Below are 16,801 nucleotides of genomic sequence, written 5' to 3' on the forward strand. Positions count from 1 at the left end.
TGGGCTGAGGCTGTATCTACTGCAACTGTGCTTATAAACAAGTGTCCCTCATCTGCTATATCTAATGAGATCCCAGATAAAAGGTGGTATGGAAGTCTTGGTGATTACTCTAGTTTGAGAAGTTTTGGTTGTGCAGCTTATGCACATATGAAGCAAAGCAAACTAGAGACAAGGGCCAAAAAGTGTGTTATGCTGGGATATCAAGAGGATGTGAAAGCTTACAGACTATGGAATCTAGAAAGAGGTGATCAGAAAATTATTATTAGCAAGGATGTGAGCTTTAATGAAGCTGAAATGCCCTTCAAGAAGGAGCTACCTGCTGATAAGGTTAGTTCTGCAGATCTGCAGAGTTTTGAGATTGGTGAAGAATCTAGCAGGCTGGATTCTGATGAAGAGACTGAGGTCACAGAAAGCTAGGAAGAAGGTAGAGCTCAGCCACAATCACCTCAAGGGATTCCTCAACAAGATGCAGCAAAAAGTCAAGTGCCAAGATGAAACCCAACAAGAAACAACAGATTGCCCATCAGATTTTCTGACTATGATATGAGTTTCTTTGCTTTATGTGTGGCTGAAGTACTCATGTGCACAGAACCGTCAACATATGAAGAGGCCATAAGAAGCAAGGAGAGTAAGAAATGGATCAAGGCAATAAGGGAAGAGATTGAATCTCTGCTCAAGAATGGAATGTGGATTTTGGTGAAAAATCCAGAAACTCAAAAATTGATCAGTTGCAAATGGATCTTTAAGAAGAAGGTGGAGGTAGGAGAAGTTGAGACAATACGTTTCGAAGCCAGACTGGTAGCAAGAGGCTTCACACAAGTGGAGGGAATTGACTACACAGAAGTTTTCTCACCAGTAGTGAAGCACACCTCCATTAGAATCTTGGTTGCACTCACTGCTTATTTTGATTGGGAACTACATCAGCTAGATGTAAAAACAGCATTCCTTCATGGGGATCTTCAAGAAACAATCTATATGACGCAACCAAAGGGTTTTGAGAAACCTGGGAAGAGCAGAAAGTGTGTTTGTTGAAGAAAAGTCTCTATGGACTTAAGCAGAGTAGCAGGCAGTGGAACCTTAAGTTTCATGAACATATGGAAACTATGGGGTTTGAGAGATCAAGTTTTGATAGCTGTGTTTATGTAAAGAGAAAAAAGGGGAAGTGATAGTGGCATATTTGTTGATGTATGTTGATGATATTCTATTGGCAGGCTCTTGCAACAGAGAAATTCAGCTGGTTAAGGATGATCTCAAAGTGAAATTTGAGATGAAGGATCATGGAGAAGCAAGAAGGATCCTGGGCATGGATATTCTCAGAAATATAAAGAAAAAGGAACTGAGATTGATCCAAGCAGCCTATGTGGATAAAGTTATCAAGAAGTACCCGATGTCAGATTCAAGGTCAGTGTCTATTCCTCTAGCCAGCCACATCAAATTGAGTAAGGAGCAGATGCCTAAGACAGACCGAGAGAGATTGGAGATGAACCTGGTTCCTTATGCAAATATAGTTGGTAGTGTGATGTACTTAATGATTTGCACAAGGCTGGATGTTGCACATGCCATTAGTGTGGCAAGCAGATACATGTCTGATTCGGGTAAGGGGCATTGGGATGCTCTAAAGTGGATTATGAAGTATCTGAAGGGACCTAGGAATGTTGGTCTGCATTTTGGAGGTGGAGCATGGTCTGATGATGATGAAATTTTGGAAGGATTTTGTGATTTAGACTATGCAGCAAATCTGGATAAAAGAAAATCTCAAAGTGGGTATATTTTCATATTGTTTGGCACAACCATAAGTTGGAAGTCTAATCTACAGTCTGTGGTTGCATTATCTACAACCGAGGCTTAGTACATTTCACTGACTGAGGCTGCGAAAGAAGACAAATGGCTGCAGGGGATACTTCATGATTTTAGGATTAAACAAGGTGCTGTGAAGATCAGTTGTGACAACAATTCTGCCATTTGTTTGGCCAAACATCAAATGTTCCATGAAAGGAGCAAACACATAGATGTTAGGAGGCACTACATTAGAGATGAAATCCAGAATGGGAAGATAAATGTGGTGAAGGTTCCAACAGAGGATAATGCCTCAGATATGCTGACAAAAGCTCAACCAGTTTCCAAGTTCAAACATTGCTTGGAATTGGTAGAAGTTGTGGAGTGCTAGAGACAGCAACAAGGTAGAGAATGGAGTTAGATGTTGATCAGATTTACAAGGTCAAGGTGGAGATTTGTGATGGTGTGACCATGCAAATGGCTGACTCATGTTGAGCTGGGAGCCACTGGGCTCGGTGAGGAGAGGAAAAGGTTGGGCTCGGTGCATGAAGCTCAAACTAGCCGTTGTGAGCGGTTATAACAGATTTACAAAGGCTGAAGTTAGTTAGTAAATCTTGTTTTCTTATCTCTCATATATGTAGCTCAATGAGCCAAGAAAACACACAATATATACACATTCTCCGATTCTCAGTTTTCTTTTGATAGTTAGCTCAACTTGTGATTAGCTTGAGCATTTCAAAATTGTAGTGAGGATCTCATCCTTCTTCTTCACATCTTGATCAATAAACTCCATTAAAGCTTCTCCGTGGACGTAGGCAAATCAATGTCAAACCACGTAATTCTTTAAGTGTGTTTTATTTTCTCCGTTATCGCCATAGTTCTTGTTGTTTCTCATTCGATCAGAGCACCCATCCTTACAGAGTCCGTTTGCTTTGTTTCTTCAATTAGTTTTTATTTCATTAATAATAATATTAATCGATTTGTTGAGAACGAAAATGACGAAATTACAATATTCATATAACAAAACCACAGTTACTTATCTTCGCCGTTTGAAGCAAAGGTTCAGAGAGAGAGAGAAATAATTTTTTTGTCTCAAAATTCAATCGAGTTTGACTGCATTTTGGGCTGCATTTTAGTTCATCTTTCAGTCAAATTTCTTGTGATTCGATCATCATTTAAAATCTATCTCAAAATTTTACAACAAAACTTTATTTTGAAAATTTATTTCAATCTGAAAATGGGAGTTGACCGCTAATTGTCGCGCTCGTCGGCGAAAGGAGACTTCTTCTTTTCCGTTAATAAATTGAGCAATATAGATAAGCTTTGTCCTGGGCCAGATTGCATCAATTTATTTTTTGGATCTAGCATTATTCTTTTTGATTTCTGAGAGTTTTATTTTCTTTATTTTGTTAGCCAAAAATTAATTTTTCATTTTGGACTATATTTGTAACACCCCTATCCGATTGGCGACCGACCGAATATGAGACGCCACAGTTCCAATACCATAACTTAACTTAAAACAATTTCTTTACAAAACAATTATACATTTATATTTATCGAAGAAAATCAATATTTCATTATTTATTTTACATGGCCGCAGAAATGAGCTACACATTTGTACAACATTAAAACACCTAACATGTCACGACGTCTGGCTACATAAAATATAATGTACCCAAATGTTAATGAGCTATGGAATTTTAACATGTTATCATTAGCTATAGAAAATTCAAATACACCGACTTCTGTTAATCTTGTTGGCTTTATTTTATTATTTAATTTATATATCAATAAAGATGATTAAGTTTGATAAATCCCACAGAAATGTAGCATGTGCTTCAGATCGGACCTACGTACTTATACCAACTACTGTGATATATAAATATACAAATGTATCATCTATTGTACCACCAAAAGGAAAGAAACAAGGTTATCTTAAGCTCATGTCAGTTTCAAAAATACATAATTATTAATTTCCGCATTTATTTCCTTGAAATAAAAATTTCTTTCATTTTTTATCTGTTATTAAAAATAGAAACTTTCCAATTTAGGAAACAAACCTCACAATCCACTAACACTAATTCCCCTACTTTTTCTCCTTCTCTCTTATTTTACCACTTTTATATTAAAATCTGTGCCGTTTTCAAAATTACTATTTTTAACAAAATGGAGGGAGTATATAGGAATAAGAATTGGTGACTGTTTTTGAAGAATCTGCACTTGTACTCGAAATTACGGACATACTCGAAATTGATAAGTTGGGTTTGATTTAATGAAATTTTAGTTACAAACTCAAGGCCTTATTCTATTCATTTATAACTATTTAATTTTGGAGGATTTAATTTAATTAAAGGAGCCAAGCATATAGCATATATACTATTCGAGAATTGCAAGTTACTACAACAAGAATAAACAATATTCCCTGGAACATTGCAACCAATTGAGGGAATCTTGGAGGGAATCTACACGTTCAACTAACGTACTTTTTGATTTAATTGGTGGTTTAAATTCTTGATCTTTAACGTGACTGGGGAGTTTGGAGATCATTAATTAGGTCCACAAAATTAATTAAAATAATAGATCTTTTACACTTTTACCACCTCATCGTCGCAAGGAATCATTAATTAGGTTTTGATTAAATTAAAAATGCGCTGTACCAATATTTTGCAATTCTTGCATGGTGAAGCCATGGGAAAGAAAATCTTATAAAATATCTCCAATTTAATTATAGTAATGTTGTAAACTTTTTTAGCACGATTAATTTTTTAAGCATGCATTAATTTTTTAAGCATACTATTAGTTACAACTTGCTGAAGAGATAAAAGTAGGGCTGATAATTTTTGACACGACACGATAACACGACACGAACCGGCACGAAATTAATGGGTTTGGGTCAGAGCTTATTGGGTTCGTGTCCTTATCGGGTCGACCTGTTAAGGACACAAAAATTTCGTGCCGTGTACTTGTCGAGTTCGTGTTATCCGTTAAGAAATAATATTATAATATTATTAATTCTTATTATTTTCATTTTTGATCAATTTTGTTGGATTTTTGTTGGATTTTGTTGGATTTTGTTACTAAGAAATTATTGATGTTTTAATGTTTAGATTAGATTTTTTAATTAGCAATTGGATATTTTTAATAGGTTTAACCGTTATCAGGTCGTGTTGTTATCAAGTCGTTATCGTGTCATCTCATGTACGTGTTGTTATCGTGTCGTGTTGACCCGAAGTGGTTCGCGTCGTTAATGGGTTCGTGTCGTGTTCGTGTCTGAGGGTAGCGGGTCGTGTTCGTGTTCGTGTTTGAGGTTTTCTTAACCGGTCGTGTTCGTGTTTGTTGTTATCGTGTCGACGCGATAACGACCCGACACGCACGATTTGCCATTCCTAGATAAAAGTGGAATACAACCCAAATTCCTCTATTTGACGAAAAACGTCCTTTATGGATTGCATTTTTTGAGTGGCTGCCTCGTTATTTCTTTATAGTTTCTAAATAAATCGTGGTTTATAGTAGCTCTCAATATCACCACCACTACTACACCAACTTAATTAATTACAATTAATCATTTTTGGTATATGTACAATAATATTTAGTTTTCCCCCTTCTTGGATACTATCTTCGTCCACTATTTAAAGGGTCATTTTGACTCAACACAAATTTTAAAAAATTATTTGATTTTGTGAAGAAAAGTAAAGAAAGAATGTGAGACCCATTTTTAATATTAGTTTTATAATGTGGAGTCCGCATAATTAAAATAGAATAAAGTAAATAATTGTATAAATCGTGGATATTTCAAAATAACAAAATCTTTAAATAATGGAGAAAGGGAGTATGGTTTTGTCCTTTCTTATTCCCCCAAGTGTGATGCACCCACAACCATCAAACTTAATTATTTAATTTCACTAATATGCTTTGGCATTTCACCTAGTCACATGTTTGGTAGTAGTGATAACTTCAAAGCTCAATTAGTATGGATCCAATAAATGAAAGAATGGTTTTCTTATTGGTTAGATTCAAAAACAAGATAATAAAGTGAAATGTTTGATAGATTAGATTATTTAGTAGATTAATACACTTTTGCATTTGGCAGCTAAATAGAGACAAAGTAAAGAAGTATACTAGTTCATTTACACACTTTTTTGTAATATCGCAAGATACTTTTTGTGATCACTCACACTTTTCACAACATCACAACAAAGATTAAATATTATTTCTGCATTATACTACTATAACATATCTCCAATAAAAATACATCATTAACCTATGGAAAACAATGGTACATATGGTTTCATATTTCTATCTAGAAACATGTTTAATTTCATTTCCAATAAATGAAGAAATATTATACTCCTAAGATCCTACTCCTATAGGCTTCTTCGTCTCGACGATCTCTATAACTAATTGATCATCAACATCATTATTTACGGGTTTCACAATCCCACGGTGAAGCAGCTTCACTTGTTTAAACCCTGCTTTCTCAGCCAATTCATTGACAGAAACTACTATTTTTTCGACAAATTTAATGATGTCGATGAGTATGGACGCAACGACTAGCATTGGCATGATTCGTTGAAGGTCTGCTTCGTTTGGCGACGAGGAGTAATTTTCCATTATGTTCTTGAGTTCATCGGCTGCAGCTTTGGAGTTGATTAAATGAAGTGCAACAGATGATGATGGAATTGACATGTTTTTCATTGATGTGGATACTTCTTTGAGAGCCTTGCCACATTCCATGCTCATTTTCACACATGAAGGTTGAATTTTCTGTTCGAATTCGGATACTACCTGTAAAAATAGGAATGAACAACGTATTTAGATCGATTCTTGAATTTATATATCGTATAAACTCCAAACTATGATCAGGACCGTTAGATTTCAAGATATGATGATGTTAACAGATGACAAATAACGTCAACAGAAAATGTCAACACAAGGTCAACCAATTGACATTGTGTTGACATTTTCTGCTAATGTTATTTGTCTATCTGTTAACATCATATCTTGAAATCTAATTGTCCAGATCATAGTTTGGAGTTTGTAGAAAAGATGCCGTTTGCATTTTATTATTACCCGCAGTACTAGTATATAGTATATATGTACCTGAATTTTAGAATTAGTTATGCAGCCACTAAGTATTTCAATTTGGTAAGCACATTGTCTGACTATGCCACCCACGTTCAAGTAGAGTTTCCATGGATGATTCAGCTTGAAACGTCCATGACTAGGTTCCCACCATGCAAAATTAGCCTGTATTTAATAATCACATAAATATATTAATAAAAGCATCTATACAAAAAAGGAATAACAAAAAAGGACATAGTTACTAAGTAGTCACCAATGTTTCCTCGGTTGATTTTGAGTTGAGCACACATTTATGAACTTGGAGATATGACTTATCCCTACCATCCTTAGGCGACACCACATCGGCAAACTCGGAACCGAAACCTGCAAATTTACCGACAAATTAGTCAATCCTAGATGGATAATCATGTGATATTTAGTCATAGCCAATTTCATCCAACTAAAATAACCCGATGATAATTTAATCTTAGATTATATCTTGATACTTTTTTATTTAGGAAACCAGACATCAACATATACTAAAAAAACAATAAAAATCTAATAGATATATTTACCTTGTAAGGAGGAAGAAAGCTTTAGTATGTTAGAAGCAATGAGATTATGCAAATCTAGACCAGCCCAAACCGGGTAGATGCAAAGGGACACAAGGATGCAGGTGGCGCCGCCTATCAAAATCGTTGACAGCCGTTGATGAGCCAGCTCCATTATCTCACTGATCCGAGCACCCGACACCGCCACCAGACTGAACGTTAGTATGAATATCAACACCCCATAATCGTATCTCCTCTTCACCTTTGGGATGAATCGTGTAAATGTTGATACAGCAGCTGCATTTTACAACATCTCAAAAATTCAAACTTTCTTCTTTATTAATTATTAGATATGATCAGTTGCTAATTATTATTTACTAACTGCTAACTATAACTATGTCAACAACCCATGTTATAGATGTCAATTAAAATTTAGTTGACATACAAATGTGTTCGTGTTGACTTAGTTAGCGGTTACCAACCTAACATGACTCTATTAATTATAGTACTATAATTTTTAAAATATTTTTAATTACCTAGAATGAAAACCAAAATGGCAAGAACAATTGGCTCTCCTCTCTCCCCACATAGGTTAGCCAAATATTCAGCTCCAACTCCTAAGGCTCCAGCTAGTAGAGTGGCACCCCCTCGGTTCAAACTCTTCGAAATTGTGCCTCCTGCAATAATTAAATTAGTATAATGTATATACATAAATAAAATTTTTGTACATGCTACATATGATCAAGTGCTAGTAATTGTTTGAGTAATTAACTTACCAACTGAGAATTCGAATACGACGACGACAGTCAAAATGGCCCACATCCCGGCTTGTCCGAAGCCGTCATAGAGAGGTCTGAAGTAGTAGAACAAAGACACTAAGGTAAGAGCGAATCCAACCTTAATGGAGTGCAAGATTCTTCGCGGATCATCTTCTCCGATCTTCTTTGTCTTCACCGCCACGTCCTTAATCTTAACCTTGAGATTTTCGAACATGGCTTTCAAGAAATTAGACTGAGTTGTTTCTTGGTTGATTGAGGTAATCTCCATGGATGAATACAAATTAAGCAGTAGAAATAGTGAAGCATGCAAAGATGAGAGTGGAGAGATTAAGAGATGTGGTACATTTGTGTGGACTTGTACACTGTGGGTTTTGGATTTTATAAGAGGTGGAAATTGGAAAATAGGAGAATAAAAGTTTTACAATAGTTGTGGAAATTAAATGGCGGTGATCTATTCCGTTTTGGCATGCTTTAATCCGATTTCTCTTTGTGGGGAGGTTAATATTTTGTTATATTTAAATAGTAATCACACGGTTGTGTGAGTTGGATTCTGCCCAATTTGTTGAAGCTTCACTTATATGTTTGTCTTATGTGTCTAGATTTCATTTATGAAAATATTCTATGAACTACGTTTATACTATATTTCATTCGTCCGATAATACCAATCTAGACAAATGCATGCACTTAACTTAATGCGGCAAGTTCCAAAACCTTAATATGGAACTCCATTTGTCCACTATTAATATTCTTAATAAAGATTAAAATATTATTAATGAAAAATGAGGTGCACGATATTAATTTAGATGGATATAAGCATATAAAATAATTAAAAAAAAAAGCGAATGAAACTTATGCCTTTATGCAATTGATATTAATTTAGATGGATATAAGCATATAAAAGAATTAAAAAAAAGCGAATGAAACTTATGCCTTTATGCAATTTAAATTAACATGAAATTAATTCATAGAGTTAAAAATTAACTATAATGCAATTTGTTCAATTATAAGATTAATTGATTTCATGTTAATATAATTAATTGCATGCATAGAATGCAAATAACATCCAAAGAATTAAATCCTAAAAAATATGAATAGTACTGTTAGATAAACCCATCATTAATGATTCTCCAAATAATTAACTGTAGATGGCTCACTACGTCTACATGTAATATTTATGTGCTATATCATAGAGATCTTTTCATCTTGTTCCTGAACTCTTTATTTGAGTTTTGTGTCGGCAAAACACAATATAGGAGTTAACTATAAAAGAGACATAACTCCAGCTACAAAGAAGAGAGCAGTTGAATAAAATTAAAAATTCTTATATAATGGAGATTTCAAAAATCATGTTATGAAACTACGATTATGTCTCAAAGTCTAGTCTCATATTAATAAAATTATTATGAGTTAACTATTGGACTATGCAACATATGTTGGACCTTTACTAATTAAATAAAGAAACAATTTAATCCAAGGGCAACATAATATCATAACCAATTACTATAGTAGAATAATATCAATTGCCCCTCAATCCTTAATTACAAGTAATCTGAGAAATTTTTTAGTTTAATTATTTACCGTGTTTGAGATTGAAATATCCATTAATATCTGATGCCCGACTTTAAGTAATTAACATATTTTATCCAAAAGTGGTCTAGTTCAAGAGCATTATTTATTATCCATGGAATAAATTCCAATTAATTGGGCTTTTCGAATAATAAATCCGCTAGACTATCCTAGCAACGGATTCTCCCGGGACATAATTCAGTTCAATACCTATCCTAGCACTGTTAGACATTAATCACCATTGCCAAGATTTAGGATACCTAGATTATGAAACACTCACACCTTTTGATAAATTAAAGCAATGCACAATTAATTTTGTATGCTCAAAGTTGTATATAAAGATTAATAGTAATAATCACATAGATCTCGTCATTCAGTAAGTAACAAGAAATACATATTTCAATATTAAATTCTTTTAGTGTTATAGGAGTATGACACTAGTATCGTTAGCTCACAAGACAAGAAAACTTTGAGACTGACAGTGCAATCTTTACCAATAGATAGTCAAAGCCTATTTAAATTGTACAATAATGATATAAATATCGTGATCTTAATATAAACATCTTGATGAAGATATCACTAATAATGATAGTAATAAATTGACAGAGTACTAAGTTTATTACATTTAAAAGTTACTCCGAAAATGGCCATGGATTTAATGAGCCATCTGTATACTTACCAAAAGTGGATCGTATAACTTTTTGTCTACTCGAGTAAATGGATTTATAATATTTTTTGCGTGACAGTCGGGTTTAGCCTGGTGCAGCAATCAAGTTGAAGAAAAGGTGGTTGTAGAGCAACATCACCACGATGCCGAGCGCCATCAAGTGGATGATCAAGGAAAGAAGTGGCGCGGCAATCATCCGCAAGGCTAGAAGGCTAGCCCTCATCGCAATGGTCAGCCTAATGTGGAGAGTCAGGAATGCCTTGATTTTTGACGGATCAGCATTCGAACCCAAGCACATGGTATTCGAAGTGAAGAAGGTAACATATGCAGTCTTATACTCCCTTTATCCTCATGAACAAGTGATCGAGCACTTGGGAGTTTAGCGTTGCTCTCGGCCACGGAGGTACTCTTTTTCCTCCTAGAGATTTTTTCCCATCGGGTTTTATCTCTAGGAGGTTTTAACGAGGCCCTACCCCTACCTTCATTGGGGTAACGTGGACGGTAGCAATGAGTACAAGCACACCTTGGCGGAAGGCAGTACCGGAGCATACCAAGTGGATCCCATCGTGAAGACTTTAACCGATGTGAAGTCTTTTGTTGATGTATTGATAATATACATAGCTTTTCGATTTGTGATACCAACTCTTAGGGCTCCGTTTCCCTAGGGTTTACTTCCCCCCCCCCCCCACCGGCCTACATAGCTTCGGCTCTTAGGTATGTATCCCTCGGGTATGCCCGTGTCTTGCTTGTACTTTACATTTTTGCCTTTATATTCCATTCATTGATTCATCAAAAAAAGGTGGTTGTAGAGGTGGATGACTGGACTTTGTCTGGATCTTGTCCATTTATATATTTTATTTTGTGGGCTACAGCTTTATCCACACTTTCCCTGTCGATCAATTAAAGTCACATTTTGACTGGCGGAGTTATAAATTAGTTAGAGCATTTTATTTGGATACACGATTTAAGAAGTTGATATATTAAAGTTCGAATTAAGAATTTCACTGAATCCACCACATTTTATGTGCGGCCATATATAGATATGGTGCACACCGATATTAAAATTCACGATAATTCAGTTGAATTAGTGTAATTAGAGAGATCAAATTGTGTGGGTTGAGTTGTTAACTGGTAGACCTAATAACGATTTAACTATTAAGATCAAATCCGAACAAGAACTATTTAAAAAAATACTTAATCCGAACACAAACCCAATCTGCTACAATTAAACGTGAACATACTCACACACAACACAATCTGTTAGCAGGGGCGGACGCAGAAATAAACATTAGTAAGAGCTATATTTTCAAAATATAGTTTGAAAATGTTTTTCTAGATAATTTATGTGATTAATAAGGATTTTAATATAAATATAGGTATAAAATATGAATAAATTATAAAAATTTATTAAAAAAAATGTCAAAAAAAACAATTCATTAAGGGCTAAAGCCCCACCATTTGTCTATATGAGTCCGCCCATGTCCGTTAGTGAAACTAACACAATAACACGCAACAACCATACACAATGGTTCATGCGTGTTGGGATGAAATATGATTTGGTGGCGTGGCGGTGGTGGTAATGATAGTAAAGAACAAGAAATGGAGGCGGTGTGTGAAAGCAAGAAAAAAACACGTAAAATTAATACCTAAAATAGAGCACACTTACTATTTTTGGTTGTCCATGAAAAATAGAGCACATTTAAAAAAGAAAAATTTTCAACAACTTCTCAATTACTAATTATATAGACCCCGCATTCCACTAACACTACTTTTCACTACTTTTCTCTTACTTTTTTCCTTCTCTAATACTCCCTCCGTCCCGCACTACTTGCACTTATTTCCTTTCTGGGCGTCCCAAGTTATTTGCACTCTTTCTATTTTTAGTAATAATATATACCTACAGCCGCAATTGTTGACTTTGTCTATCACTCATTCCTTAATCTCCGTGCCCAAAAGGAAAGGTGCGAGTAGTGCGGGACGGAGGGAGTACTTTTTTCCATTCTGTCTTACTAATAATATAGACCCCACATTCTACTAATACTATTTCTCTCTTACTTTTTTCCCTTCTCTCTTACTTTACCAATTCTACATTATAACCAATGTCATTCTCAATGTGTCCTATTTTTTATGGACGAAGTGAGTATTCCCTACGTCCCACATAAGTGTGTGCATTTTCCATATTCGTCTGTCACATAAAAATATGAGTATTTTCATTTATGAAAAATTATCCCCTAACTCATTATCTATATACATCAATTTAGTTATAACTTATACCACTATACACTAATATTACTTTAACTATTTTTCTTCGTTGTGCATTAATTTCCATGTAACATAAATATTTTATTTGAAACGGATATTAACAGGTTACCAAAAAACCAACATTTTCTTGTTTAGTCGAGCCAATAAGACCAACCAAACTCTAGCTAGGTGTAATTTAGTAGCAATTTTTAAACATGTTAAAAAACTAACCTTTAATGATGATATACAAATTTCATATGACTATGAGTTCTACACCAAATATGTCATCCACGGTCAACTACCAATAATCTTGGTAGTGAACATTGCGAATGGTAACCATTGATAGAGAACGCCATGCATGATAAACTAAAATTGGTAATTCAGCTCCCTTTCTCCCTCATCCATTTTTCGATAATTTAGCTCCACCTTCGAAATCGCTCCTCCATGAATCCTTCACATTTATATAGTTATTCTCTCACAAGTTCCTTCCAGAATTCATGCCCGAATGAGGCAAATTCTGCCGAGGATTTAAAAACTCACTTTTCCACTACCTCCGTAAAATGCAGAGGAATTGAAACGGAAGTTTAATTCCTCTGCAATTTTATGCCACCGTCGATTTTGAATTTCGATTCATCCCCTTTTTGTTATAAACCAAATTTTTAATAAAATATTAACTTTCAATCTCATTAATAATATACAGAAGTAGCACTTCTATAGCCTAAATTTTCCTTTTGGGTTGGAGGGGAGTCTTGAATTGTTGAAGGAAAGCTGCAGCATAGCTTTCAAGTCTCTCCCTCCGTGGTAATTTCATCCAATTTTCAAGTTATTAGATTTTCCTATTAATTAGGTTATTGCACTGTAGCATTGCCATTTTGATGTTTTACTATTTTGTTATGCATTTATGTTTGTTAGTTTATTGAATTACAGAACTTGAGTTATTGGCAATTGATCATTTTGATTTTTGTTGAACTCTGTATTTATCAAAATTTGGAAGAGGAAATGGAGATAATTCAGCAAGGGAGTTATCAGATTGTTTTGAGTTTTGATCAATTGGTGTTGTATTGTGTGCATTTGGTGATGAAGCATTGATGGAATGTTGTTGTGAATTTAGGAAACCCGAAGATTAAGGCTACAGATTATCAAGTAACTATAGATACATAACAAAATGTCTGCTGTTGAGGTTGCTTTGAGTCCATTCTTGGAAGGGAAAGCACGGTATGGTGATTGTTTCAAGGACCGACTCAATCTGAGCACTAGTGAATCCATCGAGATCTACATCACCGGTGGGGGTTCCATGACCCCCATGCGCGTGATGGAGTCTGATTCCATTGCATCAGTGAAGCTTAGGATACAGACATGTAAAGGTTTTGAAGTGAAGAGGCAGAATCTTGTTTTTGGAGGCAGGGTGCTCTCAAAGACTGATTCTCTTGTCAAAGATTACGGCATCTCAGATGGGAATGCCTTGCATTTGGCGCTGAGGATCTCGGATCTCCTGCTGATTAATGTTAGCACGGCAAGTGGGGAAGAATTCAAGTTCCAAGTGGATAGGCACAGGAACGTAGGGTATCTAAAGCATAGGATTGCTAACAAGGGGAAAGGAGTTCATGCTATAGATTCGGACATATTCTGTCGAGGAGAGAAGCTCCATGACAATGGTAGGCTAATCAGTGATCTGAGTAACAATGGCGATGCTGTCATTCACTTGGTGGTGCACAAGTATGCTGAGGTTTGTAGCAAGGCCGTTGAGAGGGACCTCGAGCTCTCCATTGCCACTCCAAATTTGAACAAGGGGGTGGATGAGGAGAAGGCCAAGGATATGTTGGCTTTATCAAGGTCAATGCTAGGCCAAGATTTCTTCTTGAAACCAGATATAGTGAATCCATGTGTCCAGTTCCCACACTTCTTGTGGGAGATGGTGCAGTCTGTCTCAGACGGGTTAGCCCAAGGCAAACAGCCAGCTAAGTCATCCGAGGGCATGGGCGGAACTTACTTCATGCAAGATGCTACAGGAGATAAGTATGTCGCTGTGTTTAAGCCCATAGATGAGGAGCCTCTGGCCTTAAACAACCCTCAAGGCCTGCCCCCTTCACATGATGGACAAGGGCTGAAGAGGGGCACCCGAGTTGGGGAAGGCGCGTGGAGGGAGGTGGCAGCGTATATACTGGACCATCCAATTGAGGGTGCTCAGTCGTTGTTTCGTACAGAAATTGGTTTTGCTGGAGTGCCCCCTACAGTGATGACTCAGTGCCTGCACGAAGGGTTTAACCACCCAAATGGATTTGATTGCTCCATTGAGCATATTAAGACTGGATCATTACAAATGTTTAGGGAGAATCATGGAAGCTGTGAAGACATGGGCCCTCGGGATTTCCCTGTTGATGAAGTCCACAAGATCTCTGTCCTTGATATAAGAGTAGCCAATGCTGACAGGCACGCAGGAAACATCTTGCTACACAAAGATCCGGAAAACGGAAAAATAACCCTGATTCCGATTGATCATGGCTACTGCTTGCCTGAAAACGTACTACTCTTTCCTTTTCAAACACTAAAAAAATCATGTAAATAGACTCACATTTTTATCTTGGCTGCAGTTCGAGGACTGCACTTTCGACTGGCTATACTGGCCACAAGCTCGACAACCATTCTCTGGGAAGACATTGGACTACATAAAATCACTTGATGCCGAGAAAGACATAGCAACCCTCAAATTCTATGGATTGGATCTTTCCCCTGAAGTTGCTCGTACGCTCCGTATCTCCACCATGCTTCTGAAGAAAGGGGTGGACAGAGGTCTCACGCCTTTCGCGATAGGAAGCATCATGTGCAGAGAGAACTTGAACAAGAAATCTGTGATAGAGGAGATTGTGCACGAGGCAGAGGACGCCGTGCTCCCAGGTATGAGCGAGGCTGCGTTTCTTGAAGCCGTATCTGAAGTCATGGATTCGACACTTGAGAAACTCCTTCAGTGATCTTAAACTGAGGATTTTTGAAGTTCATATATATTAGCTATATAACCGAAGTTTGTGGGTGCCTACAACAAAGAGAAAGTCTCTCTTTGGGCCTTTTGGTTAGTTGGTTCTAAGTTTTCTTTCCTTATGTGTGGTTAGTTACATTCAACAGGAGCCACACAATTATGAAATAAGAGTGTGTTTATAGTTTTATTAGATTATGGTTGTTGTTAAACACCTCCAATCTCTCTCTTTGATTGTATTATTACAGTCATTTTTCAGAGAGAAATCGATTGGATTTTTATTGATTGATTGTAACACTATTACACATCCTGTTATTAGGATTACAAATGTGATGTAAAGGAAAGTACATCAATACAATTATTTGATTTTATGTTTATTCTCTAATTCTTGAATTAATATTTTTTCTGAAGAGTCTCTTAACAATTAATCTTTTCTTTTCAGCATTTCCTCTCAAGTTGAAAAATTAAATAATTTTTAAAGAGTGAACTACATAAATGGTACTTTATCTTTCACTTTCGCACATAAATGATACCTGATTTTTATTTTATATCGTTTTTGGTGCCCTGTGACAAAAATAACCCTAGGTACCAAATATGTGATTTTTTAGGAGGATATTTTTGGAAATTGCAATTAAATAGTACCAAACATGTGATTTTTCTTTCTTTCTTTCTTATTTCTTTTTTTCATTCTTTAGTTTCTTCTTCTTTCTTTTTTCTCATTAGTTTATTTTTCCTCTTTTTTCTTTTCTCTTCTTTTTCTTCTTTTTTTACATCTAATTTGCATACATAATATAAATCAAGAACAAAACACCTAATTAAATTAATTATTTAAAATAATTATATCAAATAAATATTTTTTATTAAATTATTTTATACTCATTTTAGGGTTGAAACACCTAACTAAAAATATTCAACTCTTTATATCATTATGAATACAATTTACAATTTTAAATTTCTATTAAGACTATATTGATGAATTATTAATTTAATATAAAATAATAATAATAATAATAATAATAATAATAATAATAAAATTATATAATATTATATGATTCATAATTTAAATAATTATTCTATAATTATTTATTAATGTACTACTAGTTTTTAGTATTATAACCATAATATTATTATAATAATTAAATATAATTATAACTATAATTATAATTAAGTATATTTGAATGATATTGTA

At 35.2% G+C, this 16,801-nt stretch overlaps 2 protein-coding genes across 2 annotated transcripts; one reads left to right on the forward strand and one right to left on the reverse strand.

The window, feature by feature from the left end:
- Nucleotides 1-6,095: 6,095 nt before the first annotated feature.
- On the reverse strand, nucleotides 6,096-8,494 carry LOC121800304 (aluminum-activated malate transporter 8-like). Its single transcript, XM_042199881.1, has 6 exons — nucleotides 8,165-8,494; nucleotides 7,925-8,065; nucleotides 7,413-7,685; nucleotides 7,112-7,221; nucleotides 6,877-7,023; nucleotides 6,096-6,561 (listed from the first exon to the last, which is right to left on the reverse strand). The coding sequence occupies exons 1-6, from the start codon at nucleotides 8,433-8,435 to the stop codon at nucleotides 6,127-6,129; spliced, it is 1,377 nt and encodes a 458-aa protein (XP_042055815.1). The 5' UTR covers nucleotides 8,436-8,494; the 3' UTR covers nucleotides 6,096-6,126.
- A 4,547-nt stretch (nucleotides 8,495-13,041) lies between these two features.
- LOC121798992 (phosphatidylinositol 4-kinase gamma 4-like) lies at nucleotides 13,042-15,989 on the forward strand. The gene is made up of 3 exons (XM_042198290.1): nucleotides 13,042-13,442; nucleotides 13,753-15,162; nucleotides 15,233-15,989. The coding sequence occupies exons 2-3, from the start codon at nucleotides 13,807-13,809 to the stop codon at nucleotides 15,608-15,610; spliced, it is 1,734 nt and encodes a 577-aa protein (XP_042054224.1). The 5' UTR covers nucleotides 13,042-13,442; nucleotides 13,753-13,806; the 3' UTR covers nucleotides 15,611-15,989.
- Nucleotides 15,990-16,801: the final 812 nt, after the last annotated feature.

Source organism: Salvia splendens, chromosome 4 (genome assembly GCF_004379255.2).
Source record: "Salvia splendens isolate huo1 chromosome 4, SspV2, whole genome shotgun sequence".
Taxonomy (NCBI): domain Eukaryota; kingdom Viridiplantae; phylum Streptophyta; class Magnoliopsida; order Lamiales; family Lamiaceae; genus Salvia; species Salvia splendens.